At 41.5% G+C, this 19,308-nt stretch overlaps 1 protein-coding gene and 1 long non-coding RNA gene across 5 annotated transcripts in view; one reads left to right on the forward strand and one right to left on the reverse strand.

Annotated features, from left to right (window-relative positions):
* Nucleotides 1-13,673, reverse strand: part of HELZ (helicase with zinc finger) — an 85,520-nt gene extending 71,847 nt beyond the window's left edge. For 2 of the 4 annotated variants that reach the window (XM_072936949.1, XM_072936948.1), the window contains exon 1: nt 13,531-13,673. Coding sequence is in view for 2 of the 4 variants with exons in the window: in XM_072936952.1 (XP_072793053.1) it covers nt 13,531-13,537 (7 nt within the window). In the remaining 2 variants the exon portion in view is untranslated. The remainder of the gene's footprint in view (nt 1-13,530) is intronic. The other 2 variants (XM_072936952.1, XM_072936950.1) reach the window with 1 other exon arrangement.
* A 105-nt stretch (nt 13,674-13,778) lies between these two features.
* On the forward strand, nt 13,779-18,117 carry LOC115497653 (uncharacterized). The gene is made up of 2 exons (XR_003963221.4): nt 13,779-14,058; nt 14,140-18,117. It is a non-coding gene; the product is annotated as an uncharacterized lncRNA (long non-coding RNA).
* The last annotated feature ends 1,191 nt before the right edge of the window (nt 18,118-19,308 follow it).

Raw genomic sequence — 19,308 nt, forward strand, 5'->3', positions numbered from 1 at the left:
CTGAAATTAAAATACTAACACAGAACAAACATCAGGATTACTCATTTGCTCAAAGAGACCTGGAAAACCACATGCCAAAAGACTTCTAAATTCAATTCTGAGAAATAACTTATCCTCTAGTGAAGCTTAATACATCTTCAAAATATTGAAGAACCAGTAAAGAGGCATATTCCCACTATTTAAAGCTGCATATCTAAAATAGGTGGATATACCGAAGAAATTATATATATAAACATATAATCATACTCCATACCTCAAACAAACTCCTGTCCTTAAGTAGAAGAGAACTTACTGAACTTGCATTTCATTGAAAGTCAAGTTGAACTCTGCTTATCTTCCACAAAATATTATTTCAAAGACTTGGTTAGTTCCAACTGGTGTGACTTAAACCTTAGTGGCTTTTACAACTAACCATAGCAGGTTTTTTTTTTCCCCCACAACTAATGATTTTCAGGCTCAATATTCCTAATGAGTACTCCACCTTCTTGCCAAAGGGGGTTTGTAAACAAACATGAAATGAGGAACTAAAATCCAATCTCCAAATAAAGCTGCATGTTTCCCCTCCAGAGCTGCAGAGGGGGCTGGGAAGGCAGGACAGCTTGAGGAGGAAGAGTGATAAACAACGTGATCCACACAGTCATTTATTTCTAAGTAAACACTACGCCTGCTTGGTGCACAGGAGGCTCTGAAGAACTACTCCACAGTCTGATGAGTCCAACTTCAAATTAAAATCCATGTAGGAGGAGAGAACATCATGAACTAAAATCCAGCGTTTCATGGCAGTTTAACTCATGACTGTGCACTTCCATGCTCCACATCTTACTGATGTGTTTCATGCAATCAAAGGGTCCATACACTAAGATAATAATAAGTTAAAGCATGTGACAGTTCCTAAAAAAAATTCAAACAGATGCTTTTCAATTCACTGTAAAGCATCTAGCCAGATAACTCTCGCTGTACTTCATAAACAAACAGATTAGAGGGCACAATGCTGTTCCTATTAATGTTACTGGCAAAATTCCCAATGTCTGCCAAGACAGAAGGATCAGATCCAAGGTCTCGCATGCCAAGCTGACAAACAGTAGACAAGTCAGTAAATATTTGCATATTTTAACTAAACATTAACATCTCTTGTAAAGATTTATGCTAAAGCAATGATGTTCAACTTGCAGTCCTACAGTGAGACTAGTAGGGATTCATTGTCAATTGAATTTACTTCAAGAGCCACATCCTGGGAATCGCAGAGTGAAGCAAATGAATGAGACCCATTGCCATGGGGAACGTGCAGGGGAAGAGCCTCTCCAGCTGCCTCCCATTACAATCCATAACCCTTCAAACAGTTCTGCTGAGGGAAATAAGCACAAAATATTCTTTGCCAAGGCCATTCAGCCGTGTCCTCCTGCTAGCAGCCCACTGTCCTGCGGGAAGGGAAGGCAGGAGATGGATTTGCCCTTCCACTGCCTATTGTGGTCAGGCTGGCGCAGGCTCCAAGAGCGAGCAGGGAAGGAATTCCACTCATCCTGCCCCTCTCTACAGAAATGCAAGCATTCTGTTTCCCAGTCCTTTGGGATTGCCCAGCCCATCTCACAGACTGGAAAGGCTGGCCACTAGACTGGAGAGAAGTTTTAAACATGCAATAAATTCAGGCAATACTCAGAAAAGACAGCTGGTTTATCAGAACTTCCCAGCAATTCCTTTTACGAGCAAGAAGAGACCTACTAGATTTATTTACAAGCTGGTTGTTCTGTCCTTCCTCAGTAACTTCTGAGCTTCAAGTCAATTGGAACTGAATTTCCCAGAAGTCTGAAGGGTCTTCGAGATGCTGCAGTTTTCATGAAAAATGTGTAACAAGACAGATAACAGACCCAGGGAAAGGTTAAGTTATAACTCAGCCTCTTATTGATACTAAGACATCAGTTACCCCATCAATTACTGCCACATGCTGCCATTTACCACCAAGAGCTGCAGCAAAGTATCACTCACTGGTGAAAGAAAAGTCTTATTTATTTTTCTTGTCCATAACAGTCAATACCATAGGCTGTATTCATCAGCTTAACTGCTCCAGCATCCATCCAATAATCTCCAGGTGTAAGCAGAGTTTCCAGACTTTTTAGACTACAGACCCAAGCAGTGCACATCCCATCCCTTTCTCAAAGTTGTTACTGGTAAACTGAGATGTAAGCAATTCACACATCGAAAATTAGTTATTTCCATAATATATCCAAGTAATATTTGGGAAGTCACAAAGTTGGTATGACTACAATCCCTGTGATTAATAGTTTCCCTCTCACTCAAAATTATCAAAAAGAAAGTGACAAGATACTTTAGTTTATACAGGTATGAAAATACCCAGGGTTTAATCTGAATTATTATATTGAATATGACACACTAAAAAAGTTACTACTGTGGACATGCCAACATTACAGTTAGAAATCATGGGCCACTGGAATTCAACTATCAAAACTCTGCAAACAAACTGCATTTGTCAGTCCACACACTAGAAAAGGGAACAGTACATCTGTCCACTGTTGAATCATATTAGTGGGTTGCTCAGGCATCTCTTGTGATCCCATCTTAAGGCATGCCTGCATCTGTACATGTCAATCGGTTCTGTATTATTACCAAATGCCACTAAAATACCTTTAGATCAATAAAATAAAATTAAATATCCATTTCTTTTCCTTACCCATTGTGTTAAAATAACCTAATCTTTGCCTTGAGACAAAAAAAAAATAAAAACCCAAACCCCTTTATTCAAGCCTCCAGGATGGAATAAAATACAGCTGCACAAAATACAGAAATTATTTATGGAGACATACAGAAAAAAATGCACTTTCCTAGTTTCTTGACATACACATCATAAATAATCCCAGTCTAAAAAAATCCTTTCATAAAATGAGAGTAGATAATGACAGTGCACTGTACCTACGTAACAGAGATGAAAAGGATGATGCATCTTTCATACACAGGGTGTAAAAGAAAGAATTATATGAAAGGTGCTTTTGGCTTTTTTTTCTTTTAAGAAAAATATAAGAGCAGAGATCTCATGCATTCATTTATTGCAATTATGGCTGAAGTCTGTAATAGTAGTTAAGGAGTTCTCAGAAATGCACTGCACACCTTACAGAACAAATACAAAAGCCTCCACCCTTGAGAGAGGACAATCTAATCAGTTTTCTGAAGTAACTGAATTACTTTGGCTAATGTTGTACAACTCCAGGCAAAATGACCCTACTTTCAATTCCAAAAATGATGTTAAATCTGAAATGGAGCATACAGAATGAGGCAAGCACATCTCAAGGTTTTATTCTATAGTGTAACAGCAGCAAGAATCCTGCTCCAAGGCCTCTGAGGAACATGATATGCCTGTTTGGGGAAGGGAAAAAGGGGAAAGAAGAGGTTGATGATGCCCCTGACCATTATATGCTTAGACTATCTTTCCACATTGAAAAATCAGAGACAACACCATAACTGAGGAGGGCAAGTGATCTCTGGCCACATAACTGATGCTTTGAGTCTGATCCTGTAAATTTAAAGTATAGAAAAACAACCACGTTTCTTGGGAAAGGAACAAGAGCCTGTGGGTGGTTTATCATTCACATAATGACACAGGCAATTGAGATTAAGAGCAAATGCCTTCTGCATCTGGATCCTCCGCAGGCTTTAAACCACTTTACATACATCACAGATAGTAACAAGTTACATTTTTTTTTGCATGCTAGTTATGACTTCAGTACAGACTAGTAAGTGATTATTAACATTGTACTAATCTCTTTTATTTTCATTTTGGAAATAGCAGCAAAAGGACAATCTGTGCAGCCAGCAGCAGCAGCAACACTCAGACATGGACACTGGCTATCTTTGGCTCAAAATCTGGAAATAACTCATGGCCTCAGCACTTGCAACCTCCCCATCCACCACATCCCTAATACCTTCACATCCTGCCTTTGAAAAGATCCTTTTTCACACAGCTGTCTGAAAACATCACCTATCCTGATGAAACTAAGCAAAATACCTGGCAAGGCAAAGCACAGCATCTAAGTGACATGTGCTGGTGCTGTCTGAGAGCCATTCACAGCCAACAGATACAAGGTTCCTGTTTAAACAAAGCAAATATACACACACATATTGCATTCATTAACTTCACAGAACAAATACTGGGTTGTAAAGTTCAATACTCTGAGGTTGTGTGAGGACAAAAGCATCTGTACAAGCTTATGCTGGCCTTCTGTGTGCCTGCATTATTATGATATTGCCTTTAACTGTATTAGTCTCAGAGCACATTTTCCAAGGGCTACCTGGCAGAATGAGTGGGCAGAAGGGAGGCTGCTGCCTAACGGACATCCAGTGAAATACTTCAGCACAGGGATGGTGGCCTTATATACTGCATGCTACTCAAATCTTATTCAAAAGACAGCATTTGAATGTTTTCATTAACTTTTCAATAATGCCTACAATACTGCAACTGCACACTTTACAAGAATTAAGAAAGTATCTTTATCATTCTGACAATATTCCCATTTTACAGATCATTAAAATAAGAACACACAAGGCAAAAGTTTCTATAAACTTCTCATAATCACATTAAGAGATCTAGAAGTGATTTCTCCCCACTATGTTCTGCCTGTACTGTACAGCCCTTTTACATGACCAACACAGAGCACCTGGTGTCTGCAGAGAGACTTTGGAGTATCCAGCATTTCTCTACATTACAACACAGGAAAATTCACTAGAAGTACAGAAAATTATGTGTAGCAAAGATGGGGATTAAGTTGATTTGCCTTCTCCTTTTTTGCTATTCCCTACTCCATTTCAGAAACACTTCTTAATTCATGCAGATAGCAAAACTGTATTCCAACAAACAACTTTATTATCATTATAAAATAAATCATATATTCCCACACTGCACAGCCTCCCTATTGCTTTCGAATACTAATATTTTTCAATCTCCTTCTCCTCATTCAACCACCCACATCTCTACATTTATTGTACATAATTCTGCAAAAATCTGCATTTTGCACCTTCTGTTTTAATCCAGTGCTGCTTCCTCTGCGCAGGAAGGTAGAGCTGGGAGGAAAGAAGAACTTGGTATCAGGAGAACAGAAAGGGAATTTCTCCACTCACATTTTTTATCCAAAATCACACCAGGGAGGAATGCAGGAGCCACAGCCTTCAAATCACAGAGAAATCCTGTTTAGCTGAGGCTGAAGCATATTCACTGCAGGGATTATCTTTTACATTTGTACTTAATGCTGATTTGACCAGCACTGAGAAGATTTTCACAAGGTTGATCAGAAGTACATCCTTGGCAGAAACATTATACAATAACACATCTCAACTTTGCACAGAACAGCACTATAGGTCATTAGATTTTTTTCTTTTTCTAATTTATCATGAACACAAGGAAGTATTTTGCCCAATTTCTAGAAAAGATGGAATCGTGTTGGCAGAACCTTTCTCTCCTCAACAGCACCCAAAAAGTCTGACTGTGAAAGACATCTACCATGGGAAATTTCAACCCAAATAATTAAAATCTGGCAAACAACAACCAAGTGAAATGAGGAGTATGTCATAGTGAGCATAAGGTAACATAATAATAGGTGGTGCTTCTGCCCCACCTAAAGTTTTTGGCTCCTTCATAGAAAATCTTTACGTAAACAATCTTTCACAATAACTGGTTAACAAGGAATTTAAACTCCATATACCTCTATGTTCACACTGATTTTTAAGAACAGAGTTTCTCACACTTACCCAAGATGAGGGCATTTTAATTGAAATATTGTCCCATGGTTACCATTGTATCCCCATAACAGCATCACCAATTACTTACTTTAAAAAAATGCATTAGAAAAGTAATTTAATCTTTGCTTCTCTTAACGAAATTTGCCAGAGAAAAACAAAGGGAAGAAACAGCACTGCACAACCGCCCAGCTCTCCATGCAGCTGCACCAACCTACAGGACTCAAACCTCAAACTCAGATTTACAGAACAATATCCATATTCTAAAGCTGGTTTAAACATCATGATCCACAGCTTTCCAAACTATGCCTTACTTGTGTCAGAACCTCTCTTCTCTGCACTTGAATAACAGAACACAGCCTTGTTCCTGTCTCTGCACTAGTGTATAGCAATAATTTTGACCAAAAAATGAACACTACTCATCTTAAGGACTTACCCAGTCCTGCAATTCCTAATATTATTCTCCACTGAGTCATACAGTAGTGCCAGAAGTCCTCTCTGAGAAATGCCTGCTCTATGATATAGTCACATCTGTATCGATGTGACTAAACATGTGTCACCTCATTTTCAAAATGCCAAACTGTGTTCCCAAGGAATACAAAGGGGAGTCATAGAAGATTCCCAAGCATCATTTCAACGCAGAACACATATCACTAGATTTACAAATACATTTCAGAAGTTTAAATTGAAAAGCACAACATTTTCCAGTGCTCATTGAACCTGTCACTCATGCAGCACTGTCTGCAGAGAGCACTTGACCATAGTTCATTTGCCAAATTCACCAATTTAATCAGTCTCCGAGGCAGAATCAAAATTAGCAGTTCCTCTTAGTCTCATGTTCAATTCACAGCTTCATCTAATACAGCTGTATTTGGATTTCAGAAATAAAAGTGTTTTTAAACTAGGAAATTATTTATCACAGCATATTCCCATTTCAAAAACCCCATGCAAACTCTTCCCCACCCACAGCAGCTCCAAAGCTCAGTGGCTCAATCCACATTTTAGATTTTCTCTTCTAAACAGGATATTGTAGCAATGCTGAAACAGTCTTCCCTCAAATGTCAAACTTTCACTTTCACACAAGAACTTTCCCCACCCCTGACATGACCAGATACTGGGAGCACCTCCTGGGAGCAAATCTAGCTGAAAATACAGCTTTAAACCCTAGGGGAAATGCAGATGCTACAGGTATCACAGTTTTACAGTTGGATAAATTGGGAAAAAATAAAAGCCCCAAGTTTATTTGCTGTTTGAGATGCAAAATATGAATCACTCTTTCAATCCATTCAAGAGGCAAAAAGATTGCAAAAAATCTTCATGCTGATTATCAGGTACATTGCACAGGTCACAAACTGAGCACAGGAATCAGCCAGAACACTGTGGCATAAAACAGAAAAAAATTCTTTCAATATACCTCAGCCTTCATTGCAGCTTTATAATGAACTTTAATTTATTATAGTAGTGAATAATACTGTGACTGAGTTTTTTGTTATGCATTTACACAGTGCTTAGCACAAAAGGGTCCTACCGTAACAGATTTAATAACACAATCATGCCACCCACAGATCCTCCAAACACATCTTTCCCCAAACCATGCCTATTATGTAACTGTACATGGTATTTTTGTGCGCAGTTTTGAAAGTTCAAAGCAGTAACTAACCCTCCACCACTATAAACTGCTATCTTTGTTGTAAATAATCTTTGAAATACATTTTTACATGATCGTGCTTCAAATAGCTCAGCATAATATAGCTAAGCCTAGTTTGGGGACTTGTCTTGTAATTCTGTATTTTAATTACATTAACCTTTCTGCGTATGGGTAATGCTTTTATACCGTCCCTGTTTCCTCTCCTCAAATGCCTGACCATGGTAGCACCAACAGGTTCAATTTTTAGACTCTTTCAAGAATAGAATATGGATTCCCAAGTTCTCCCCTGACAGCAAACCCTACAAGCAACACCACGACGTGTACCCAGAACACATTTCCCAACAGAACTCGCCCTCCTCATTCCTTTTGAAACGAACATTAGTGATTCAGTCACGTATTTGAAACCCCACTTAAAGAACTGCATCAGCAGGAATGAGCAATGACCCTGCTGTGGTTAACAGCATAATCCTGACAAAACTTGGGAAGCAGAGGAGCGGTGTCTAGCCCAGCCAAACAAATATAAACAAAGCTACAGCCAAGTAATATCAGTCAGTTCAAACGACAAAACAAATGTCCTGCACCATTCCAAATGTGTGAGTGTCTCAAGATATGGCCAGAGCACAGTTACCTCAAAACCATTCGCACAAACAACTATAATCAAAAACATCACTGGAATAAAAGACCCAAAGCACTGCCTTAGCACAGATTCCAAAGTTTGCAAAAAACATTCCCCTTAATGACCTCCCCATGTAGATAATGAGAGATAGCCAACAAATTCTGGCTCCCAAGATAGCAGACGAGTAGATGCAAGGCAGCTATTGTGGCTGGTCCAACACTATTTGGGAATCCCAGCCGAGGGGGAATTTAGTTGAGACCCATGAAGGAACATTACTTGGAACAGAGGCCAACTGCCCATCCCTGTCCTCCCAAAATTACCCCAGGATAAAATTAAATTCTACTTTAAAAAAAGTAGAGATTACCTTACACTAAGTAAAAAAAAATATAAGGAAGAAGTGTTATTTTAGGTGGTGCCAAAACCACTATGCTTTTCATTTGTGGCATTCTCCATTTATGATGTCCACAAAGATTTGTTACCTTCTTGGTTTGCTGAACCACTAAACATTTTCCAGCAAATTAAACACTTGTGCCACATTACTAACAACCAAGATTCTCAAAAACAGCTCATGTTACAGATTTCCCTCTTGCCAGTGGGGTCTGAAGGGCTATGAAAGACCTTTTAAGCATACTTAAGCACCATAATTTTTAGTGTTTTGATTAATACAGTATTTTTGCTATATATAACTATGGGGGGAAAAAAACCCAGACTGTGAAATTCACAGACTGAAAGATCATTTCTAAGTAACACTTACCCTAACTACCATAAAACCAGCTCAGACGAGTCCACACAGTGCTCACATTTCTATCCTTCACTTCCTGCCGCTGCAACGTTCAAAACTTCATACCAAACACAAACCTACTGTCCTTTTTCTTCCAATATTTCATCATTACAGCTCCAATAATCACTAACCTTACTACTGCTTACAAACAGGAGCATGAAACTTATTTCCCCAAACCATACATAAGCCAAAGATTCAAAACTTTCACCTCAGACACATCATTCTTCATGCAAGTGATATTTCCCAGGACTAACAGCAAGAAATGGCAAAACAGCTCCCAGGTCACATCTCCACATAACATCACCCACAAAACTTCTTGCTACCAGCTCAGCAGCGCTGTGTATCCACTGCTTCCTGAAAACCTGTGTAGTTCAGGGCTATTAATTCTAAATTACCTACCTGCTACAGTTCAAGCCTTCTAACATCTGACAAAGACTCCATGCCACTCAGAAAATCTCATAGTTTGTATTTATTTGTAAATAGGATGCGGCCACAGTCACCACTCAAACTTTATAGTTACGAAATGGAATCTCTCAGAGTAGCAAAATTACCTTTAAGGAGAAAAAGATTGAAATCTATCATTTCTTATCTGGCTTTCCTGTAATAAGCCTGTAATTTGGTATTATGGAGGACTCAGAAAAGACTGGATAAATAACCAGTCTATTTCTAATTAACAACAATGAATGAATTTGCATATAAAATTATGGAGGAATATTTGGGTATTCCGTTATAGCCCCATTAAGTATCCTTTAACTTCAACTGGCAGTGCAATAGAAATGCAACAGAAAAACAGATTCTCCCCCATGGGTAATTACAATCTCCCTTGCTTCAATTCCCAATCCCTTCTTTTCCTACAGTAATATTCACTTTTCTGTGTTTCTCAGACATGAGGGATTACTTCTGTTGGAAGCCCCATGTTGTAAACATTCATGTGAGGAGAAAAGCTCAGTAAGCAAGACTGTTTTGGAATAAGGAACCTGAGTCACATATCAGTGCCACCATAATGAAATCCCCAGAAGCTGGCCTGTTCCTGTGGAGCAGCCTCTGACCTTGCAGACTCCAAGTTTCCTTGTCTATGAATTTTAGTTATTTTTGCACACCCCAAAACATCTGGGGAAAACAAATGTTTATTTTCCCAATCAGTATCTCCAGAAGACCAAGAGAAGACGAAGAATTCCTTCAGATTTCTTTTTAATTTCATACCAGTGCTGTGTGGAAACTTTTGAAAAACCAGCCTCTTTTACAACATTCTCTCTTCCTTGTTGAAAAAGAATGGCAACCACAGAAGTTTACACTAAGGGGAGGAAGAAACACAACACATAAAGTACCATGTCCCTAAATATATGTCATTGATATATATAAACACAAGTGCTGCCTTGCTGCCAAAGGCCACGGAAGAGATAGCAAGACAAACAAGAATGAAAAAGGAAGGTCTTGCTTGTTCTGAAAATCTAACTCGCAATCCTTCCATTTATGGTGGAAAAATATATGTACCTTATAGTGAAAATGAGATTTTGCCACAGCATCTCAGCAAAAGAAGTGAGAAAGGACTCAACAGCTGCAATATGAGCAGGAGAGAGGGTTGGGATTACAAAATTTGGAATTTTCCCTGCCATGATGAGCCACTGGCAGCGTTGCACAGAGAGGAACACTGGGGATCTGCTACCTTCCAGGAAGAAAGCTTCAGCAATGCCAGGAGAAACGTCAGGACAGGACTGAGGCTCGCTGGGATTCTTGGCCTGCTGATGCCCCAGGCAGGGGAATTCCAGCTGTCCAAGCACTCCATCCCTGAGCTGGAGCAGTGGCACCCCACCCTCCCTTCTCCTGCTCCAAGCCAGCTCCCACAGCTTTCCCCAGTTACTCAGGCTGTACACAGGGGATGGATTTAAATTAATACCAAAGACTTTTTTAATTTAGATTTCACTCCTGCTACCAGACCTGTGAGGTCCCACTGACCTCAGGAGGGGACGCCAGTGAGGTGAGAGATTCAAGGGCTTTAATAACCTGAATTGCTCCAGCAATTGTTTCTGCCACTACCAACATGAAAACACCAAGAATAATGTTCAGTAGCAAATATAAGATGGTAGTAAATAACAAATAAAAATAAAAACATACCAATACACTGAAAGTCAGAAAGGATATGCAGCTATAAATGCAAAGGGGATTTTACTAAAAAAAAATAATTACCAACAATGGAGAAAATATTTCATCAGACTATGAAATTAATATTATTGCCCAGCTCCTACACAGGCTCTTTCATCCACAGGCGTCAGGACTCCTTACAAGTAAGATTCACTATCCCTAATTTAAATTCCTCCAAAAGGAGGCACAAACAGGTGAACTGATTTGCATCAGGCTCTCCACATCCCTCAAGCACTAGATCTGTACCTTACCCACCCAGGAATATCCCCTCTTCAAGCTTTCCAGACACTGTGACTTACATCTTTTGAGATGAGAATTTCTCTATGAATCCAGGTTTTGAGCAGAAGTTCTGTCCAAACCACAGCCCTTCTACAGCCAGATCTACTCACACTGATCCCAAAGCCCAGGAGGAACTTCTCTGAAACCAGTGAGATTTCACAAAGGAAAAGGATCTTCCATGACACATCAAGAAGCAGAACTGGGACAAATTAGAGAATAAGATGCTGCTTCCACATTTCCCTTTAAGTTTTTGTCTGACGGGAAGAGGTAAAAACAAGCCCCCAAACAAGCAAACAAAAAAATCCCAAAATAGACAAAAAACCCCAACAAAATCCACTATTACAACCTTTCAAGTCTTTAAGCCATGACTTTAACAAGCCTCTACCACAGAAAAATTAATCTGGCTCACCTAAAAAAGCACAGTGCCTGCAAGAATTAAAAGAGGGAAAATACACACAATACAATTCTTAAGTCCAAAAAAATCACAGAGGTGAAGAGTGATAAAGGAAATGTCATTTCAGCTAGGAAAAATAAAGAAGTAATTTCTGCTTTCAGAACAAATTACAAAGAGAACTCAATTTATCAGTAATAACACATAAAATGTTCCTTCACTTACCAATAAAGAAAAACTGCTCTGCTAATTAAAGTTCAACAAAAAAAAGCTTAACTCAGCTTCTGCCACTTACAGTTTCAGCGCTGTAAAAGCCAAACCTACCAAAGTCTGATTTACTGGGTTTGCACCTCAAGGAGGTGAAGGGAATGTGGTGGCCCCTTGTAAACTTTCCCCTCTTCGAAGTTTGAACTGAATGTTCAAAATCAGCTCCTCCCTACAGACCTGACCAGCACACCCAGTTTGTCCCCATCACAAAAGCTTTGCCACTTAAAAAAAAAAAAAAAAAAAGTTTTAATTTACAATCTGCTATGGTTCAAAAGTACTGAATCAACCCAATTTAACACACATTATTTTAAAGCCACCCTGATCTACCTCTCAGTCTTGGAAAATAATGCAAACTTGCCAAGTATCACTAGCATAATTTTTTATTTTCTATAAAGGAACATGCCTTTTCTTATATAAAGAATGACAGGTGGTGTATTTTATCCTTTGCCTTGCCTCAATTACACTAATTATTAAGAACAACATCATCAGATGATGTCAACAATTCAAACCATCCCAACAGGACCAGCCATGGTGATACACTCAATCTGTCAATAGGGATATCCATTTTCAGGGTATTTTTCTGTCTCACAATTGAATTATTTTGTTTTTACAATGAAAATTGAAATGTGTTATTTTAAAACTTCCTCTCAAGCTCGCTGTACCTTTGATAAAGCAAAAATTCTATTACCTTGTTAACTCTTACTCATTTTGTCATTAACTGGGAAGCATCCCTGCAACTGTTTCCCCGCAGTTATTTCTTAATTTCCATCAATGATATGCTTAATCATGTTACCCTAATCAAACAACAATTGCCTAACAAAGCGCTGAAGCCAAAACAACTGCACTCCCTTTGAAACTAACAAAAGGACAAGTACCACCGCAGGAAGGGTAACACAGATCCTTCTCCTGACTGGAGATGTGCCCTAAAAATACATATATAAGTGTCTGCTGGAAGGGCTGTGTTGCAATGTGCAGTAGAAACTCTCCTGTTTTCAGTTTCAGAGCTGATCCAAGGTATAAAAGCTTCTCTCAAGACCTGTGTTAAACCTCCCAACTTCACTTCACTCTCCCTGCCAAAGCCTCCTGCAGAAAACAAAAACATAAGCTCATCTGCCCACCCTTCAACCGCTCCGAGGGGGTAATTTTACAACAGCTGTTAAATTCTTCCAATTTATTTTTCCACCGCTTCACAAACCCTACCTACCCCATTTTTTTTTTTTTTTTCCACTCCTATTTCACCATTGTTATTTTCTGGCCGTCTCTCCCATCCCCTCCCGCCCCGCCCGGTACAAAAACAAAGCTGCCTCCCGCCCCCCCTGCATCCCCCCGGAGCACCCCCGGCTCGTGCGAGGCACCCCGGCTCTGCGGCCCGGCCTCCGGGCCCGGCCGGGCGCGGGGCCGCTGCGGCCGCCCGCGGCCCCGGGGAGCGCGGCGGCGCCGGGGTCCGGCCGAGCGCCCCGCAAACAGCCCGCGAGCGGCGGCCGCCGCAGGCCCTCCGCGGACACAGGGCCCGCTCCCGCCGGCACCGCGCGGCCCCCGCGCCCCGCACCGCCCGCCCCGCCGGCCGCGGGGCCCCGCGGCTGCTCCGAGGGTGCGGCGGGGCCGCGGGCGGCCGGAGCGGGCCGCGCTCGGTGCCCGCGGGGGCGGTCGGGGAAGTCCCGACTTACCTGTCATTACTTTCTACGCCATCTTGGATCCACTTGTCAACGTCCCACAAAGCATTGTGGGAAAGGCCGGCCCTCCCCGCGGCCCGGAAGGCGGAGGGCGGCGGTGCGAGGGGACGGGACGGGACGGGAGCGGTGTGGGGACTGGGACGGCAAAGGGGCCCGGGTGGAGACCGGCACGGAACGGCCATGGGGACAGGGTCGCGGTCCGGCACAGGGGATGAGGATGAGGATGAGGACCGGGACCCGCGGTCCCCTCAGCCCGGCGGCCGCTGAGGCGCAGCCTGGGGTCCCCTCATGGAACAGCAGTCGGGGCCACCTCCGCTCCGCCCACGCTAGAAACGGGCAGTTTCGGGGGGTTTTCCGTGTTTACTTTATTTCTTCTCTCTGTTTTTCCCCTTCCCTTCCCTGGGCTCGGAGCGCAGCTGGCGGGGCCGGTACCGGCAGCCGGGGGGGCCGGCCAGAGCCGAGCACGGAGCCCACCCCTGAAAAAAGCCTGGAAAGTACTTCTTCTCATGGTTTTTCTACTGCGTAAGTTGGATTTTTTTTTTTTTTTTTTTTGGCCGGTTTGGTTTGGGTTTTTTATTATTATTTTCCTGTGGCTTTTTAAAGTTCCTTCCCTCAAAGAAACGTGAGGGAGGCCGGTGCGGGTGCCGAGGCTGCCGGAGGTGCTGGAGCAGCTCCCGCTGTCACCGTGTTTTCCAAACCCATCAGCCCTGCTGAAGGACTCCTGGTAAACGCGTTGCTGGCTGCTCATGAATCCCAGAAACTGCTTTGCATAACAGTTTTATTTTCATGGAGTAATCTTCCCTGTTAGCTGTGTTTTCAGACTCTTTGGCAATCAGTACTTAATACCTACGCTGTTTTGCAAACTGGCTTTTTCAAGGCGTTACCGACTTAGCTGCTGTGGATGGGTGCCCTGTACTCTGCATAGGCTGTTGTGCTTTAGGGCAAAGTGGACAAGAAATTGGGGGAAAGCAGCTTCAGGATCTTAGGAAAGTTTATCACCAATACAGTATTTCAGTGGTTTTTAAAAACTTTTCCTTCCCCTTTAATTGAAAAAAGATCCAGATCATTTTAGTATCGGATCTTGCTGTAAAATGTATTTACATTTATATTTAAATTTACGTCTAAAGCCTCGTAACTCTTTGAAGAATAACCACCAGCCAAGCCTCTGATGCATTGCCACTGCAAGAAAATACTTGTGCCCAAGAAAGTTTTCAATATTCATCAGTAATGCATTTATAAAGAGAGAGCTCCTTGCAACAATGTAAATATAGGAGGAAATAAATCTAAATAAATCCTTTGCATTTGCCACCCAGTCTTAAAACAGTCTACTTTTTAATTCAGCTTCATAACTAGCTGGGAGTGCAGTTGTGCTGTCACTGAGGAGAGTGTGGGTGGTCCCAGCCTCAACCCAGGAGATGCCATGTCAGGATAAAACCCTCCTGTGGAACTTGGCATAGGCCATCTCTGCTGTCCCTGCTGCCAGCCTGACACCTTTCCTAGTGCTGGGACTTGTATTTTCCATGAGCACTGTGCAAGGAACAGGGATCAAAGAAAGCTGAAACCATGTTTTAGGATCCAACTCACTTGGTGTCATTCAGTCCAGGTTGTTGAAATGGAGTAAGTCCTTTTACTTTTGAGGCCAGTTTTCTTTGGTTCCTAGTGAGCTTTATCTTACTGGTCTTTTTTTTTCTGTTAGAAAATAGAAAACTTTTCTTCAAAATAAATAATTAGAAAAAGCAGTGGAAGATAGAATTATCAATGTATGCATATTTTTAGATATAAACACATATCCTCTGAAGTTCAATTTGGAGAAGACAGAAATTTGGTTTATTTTTCACATAAGCTTTTTTTGAGTGCATTCATTCTGACAGTATTTTTTTTATAACGTGCTAAAAAAAAAAAATTGTGTGGCACTGACTGAGTTATTGGAGGATCTGTTCAGTGACAGACCCCATTCTTATCACTCTCTGTCTCTGCTGATTTAAAGTTCCAGATTAGATATACTAAGAGGCACAGGCTGCTGTGAAAAGGTGGCAACTGCCCTGTAGGAACAGTCCAGAAAGCAGCTGGGGAGGACCATGGGAGCAGGGGAATCCCAATGGATAAAACACAACATGGAGACATGCCCTTGCACCCACTGCTTTTAATGATCTTGGTACTTTAACCCTTTTAGCCTCCATATTAAGGAGGATTTAGTCTATTTTGTGGGCTGGTCAAGTGTATTGCATAAACCTTCAGTGGAGGTGCCAGAGGCTGGACAAGGAGCCAGCAGCTCTGGGATGGGGGTGGCTGCCAAGCACTGCCCTATTCAAGCAGAGCCTGCAAGCTTGGAACAACTCCCCTGTTTCCATGTGCTGTCCCCTCCAAGCTCTTTCGAGGTCCATGTTACCAGATAGAAAGATGAAGACTTTCAAAATTTGGTCCAAAACAAATGGGGCTCCAAGGGCTCATTAACTGGAAATTCTGCTCAAGGTGAGAATCATTTCAACTTGCGTAAGGGACGAGATCCTAAATCCAAACAGCCTAAAAAAAAAATTAACTTGACTTTAGAGCCACTTCTGTTGTAACATCCTAGGAGGCAGAGAATGGCCCAGGAACTGGTTACAGATTACCTGGGAAGAAAGAGACTTCTTGTAGCTTTCACTGACATGGTTCAATACAGTATTAAAGGATAATTTAACAATAAGATTATTGTTATTATCTCTTATTATTGTAAGATTATTATATTCTTACTACTGTGAGAGGAACTCAGTATCTATCTACACGAGACATCTCTTTCTCTTTCCTTGCTGTGCATTACTTCAGTGGAAGCTGCAGTTTTGCCTTCCAGCCTCTGCTCTCGAACACATCATTCACACCCCACAGGATGAGCTGACAGCCAGGCTGGGACAGGGCACTGGGCAGGGCACAGAACCAGATGTGTTACATGCTGACTACTGCCATGCATTTCCAGCATTGTCCAGACTTCCTACATTCCTGGATCCAGTGGGATTTCATGGCAAGACGAGAGCTTGCAGTGCTAGACTTCTGCCCAAAGATAATGGGAGCAGGGGGTGATATGGAGTCTGGGGGGAGAAAAGCAACAGTGGATGTTGGAAATGTAAAAAATACCAAAGGCATAATGGGGAAGCACAAGAGAGTGACAAAGAAAAGGAATTCCCACTAAGCATCATGAGACTTGACAGGATTCAGATCCTCAAAAGCCTAACAGTGATATTTCTAGGGACTCATTATAATGATAAAATTTTCAAAAACCCTCCAATGAATGCAGCAATATCAAATCCAATTCCACTTGTATATTTTTTAGGATTTTTAAATATTTCAAATCTGAAAATAGCAATTTCTCACTGGATGTTTAGAAAGCCCACCCTGCCAAGGACCTTGTGTGCAAGGAATGCCTGTACAGAAGCCCTAACACATCGTGTCTCCCTACCCTTCAGTCAGGATTCTGTAAAGGATGCTGGCTCACAGGGCTTCTCCCTGTTCCGTGAAGCTAGGAGCCATGCCCTGGTCCTTGAAGAATCCAAGCTCCTTGCCAAAAAACAGGGATTTGAAAACCTGGTGCCACTCAGGGCTGCTAGGCTCCCTGCCATGAAGCAGAGATCTGAGCAGGGCGCTGAAAGGTGTGGCACAGATTCTGGCAGAGTTGGGAACTCTCAAACCCTCACTTGCTCCAGGCCTAATGGAGACTTGGTAGCCAAAAAGCCCTGAAGCTCTGGCTCGCCCAGGAGCTGCACGCTTGGAATCACAACTGCAGCTTGGTTTCTACATTTTCAAAACAAAACTATTCTAATTATTTGAAACTTACACTGCTACTTTTTTCTTTCTCTTCTGCTTTCACAGGAAATTCAGAAAATCAATTTCCATTCTATGTTCAAGTTCACTCCCATTTCTGGGAACTGGTATTTCATGAATACAGAAATCTCAATTTGCAATCAGCTCCACTCATAATGGCTAGTCAGAATACAGGAAAAACCATTACAATTAACATGTAAGAGTAATAAGGACATAATAGAATACATTCAGCAGGGAATTGCCTCCCTGACCCTGCAGCCCAACATCCCAGCAGGCTTCTCAAACAGTTCGTTCACCCCTGAGCAACAAAACAACAGGAGGCCTTTCTCAATGGAAGTGCCAGACAGATTGCAGCAACAGGAGCAATGTTTTTATTGTCTTAGCACACTGGACCTTTACAAATTTTTGAACTCCCTCAGAAGCAGCAATCATGGGAAAGTAACAGAAGTGAAGTGGTTTAGCCTCTGCCACAAACAAGGCAGTGGTAGACCTGGGATTAGATAGCAACAGTAGTTCTTAGTCTTGGTAAACAATAAAGCAAACTCTTTCTAAGCAGCCATTAATGTCTGGTTATTAGGCTGAAGAGTAGCAAGTTTTGATTTTCAAGTAGCAAGCATGAAAATTCCCCTGGAATTCCTCCAGAGTCCTCTAATGAACAATGATCTCAACTTTAATCTTACTTCATAATTATCCATGGGTAACATTTCAACGTGGACTCCTTAAGCACATGTAATTTCTAGAGCAAGTAATATTCAAACTAATTCATTTCTCCTTTGATCCACAAAATGAGAGCATTGAGAAGCAACCAGCAACAAGGGGATGTTGAGGGTACACTGAGACAGAAACTACAAAGGTCAGCGTAATGTGGTTTGATCCCACACTGTCAAGATCAAAGATCTTCAGTCTCTGTTCATTTTTTAAGAAGCTGGCATGTCTTTATGCTGACCTTTGAATTGCTCATGGAGGACTTATATCTGACATATATCTGCATTCTTGAGATGAACTGGCACCAAAAATTTAGAGCTTTTTTCCTAGCAACCTGAATGTGACAACCTTTTTGAGGTAAGCCTCAAGAGACACTTCCATTTTCATCATAGTATTTTCCACTCACTTGGAGTTACCCTATAGCTTAATAATTCTAGAGTTTTGTTTTTAAACTTCTATTTTAACTTTGTGATGTATAGGGAGGGAAACCCTGAGGGATTCTTGCTTCTGGCAACAAGTACTCAGAACACAGAAGTCTCACTCTGAGGACAGGGAGGCAGTCTGCCTTGGGCACTATGTTCCAAACCAAGACTAGGGTGTTACAACTGTGAACAAAAATCTCTTTTAGATTCAAAGGCAGAGAGCTTGATCATTGTGGATCTTTGGCACAAATACAGACCATGAAAGTGAACTTTCATAATCCTTCTGCGCTGACTTTTAAGGAGATACCTGAGCTGTTGAAAGATGAGAATTCTTCTATGTTCTTTCTAATAGTGACAGAAAAAGGTGGTTGTGATGGGAGAGAAACTTCCTCTCTCCAACAAACTCATGCTCTAAATGTAGCCAAAGGTAGCAGGGAGGGATAAAGCCTGGACAGAGAGGGAGGAGAATCTGCAAGAAATCCAGAAAGAAGAGCCAGGGAACCACTGAAACATTCCACTCTAGGATAAAAAGGAAAAGAGGGCTGGCTGGGAAAACAGGACTAATGTATCTGGTAGAAGCATCAGAGGCTTAAATGCTTGGGGTTGAAGCTTCCAGACCAGACTTCAACTGGAAGGAAAATGTTTATGACAAGAACAGGGAGAGGCAAGTTCCTACTTTCCCTGATGACCCATTGTTCCCCTCTCTGATAGCTCTTGCCTCAGGTTCCAGATGATATATTATTTTCTAAGCTATTTTGTCCATTGTTCTGACAGCAGCCAGTTTTGTTCATGCTACTGAAACCTCCCAATGGCCAAAACATCCTATGCTCAGAAATAGTGATAAAATTTT

The sequence above is a fragment of the Taeniopygia guttata genome, chromosome 18 (assembly GCF_048771995.1).
Source record: "Taeniopygia guttata chromosome 18, bTaeGut7.mat, whole genome shotgun sequence".
Taxonomy (NCBI): Eukaryota; Metazoa; Chordata; class Aves; order Passeriformes; family Estrildidae; genus Taeniopygia; species Taeniopygia guttata.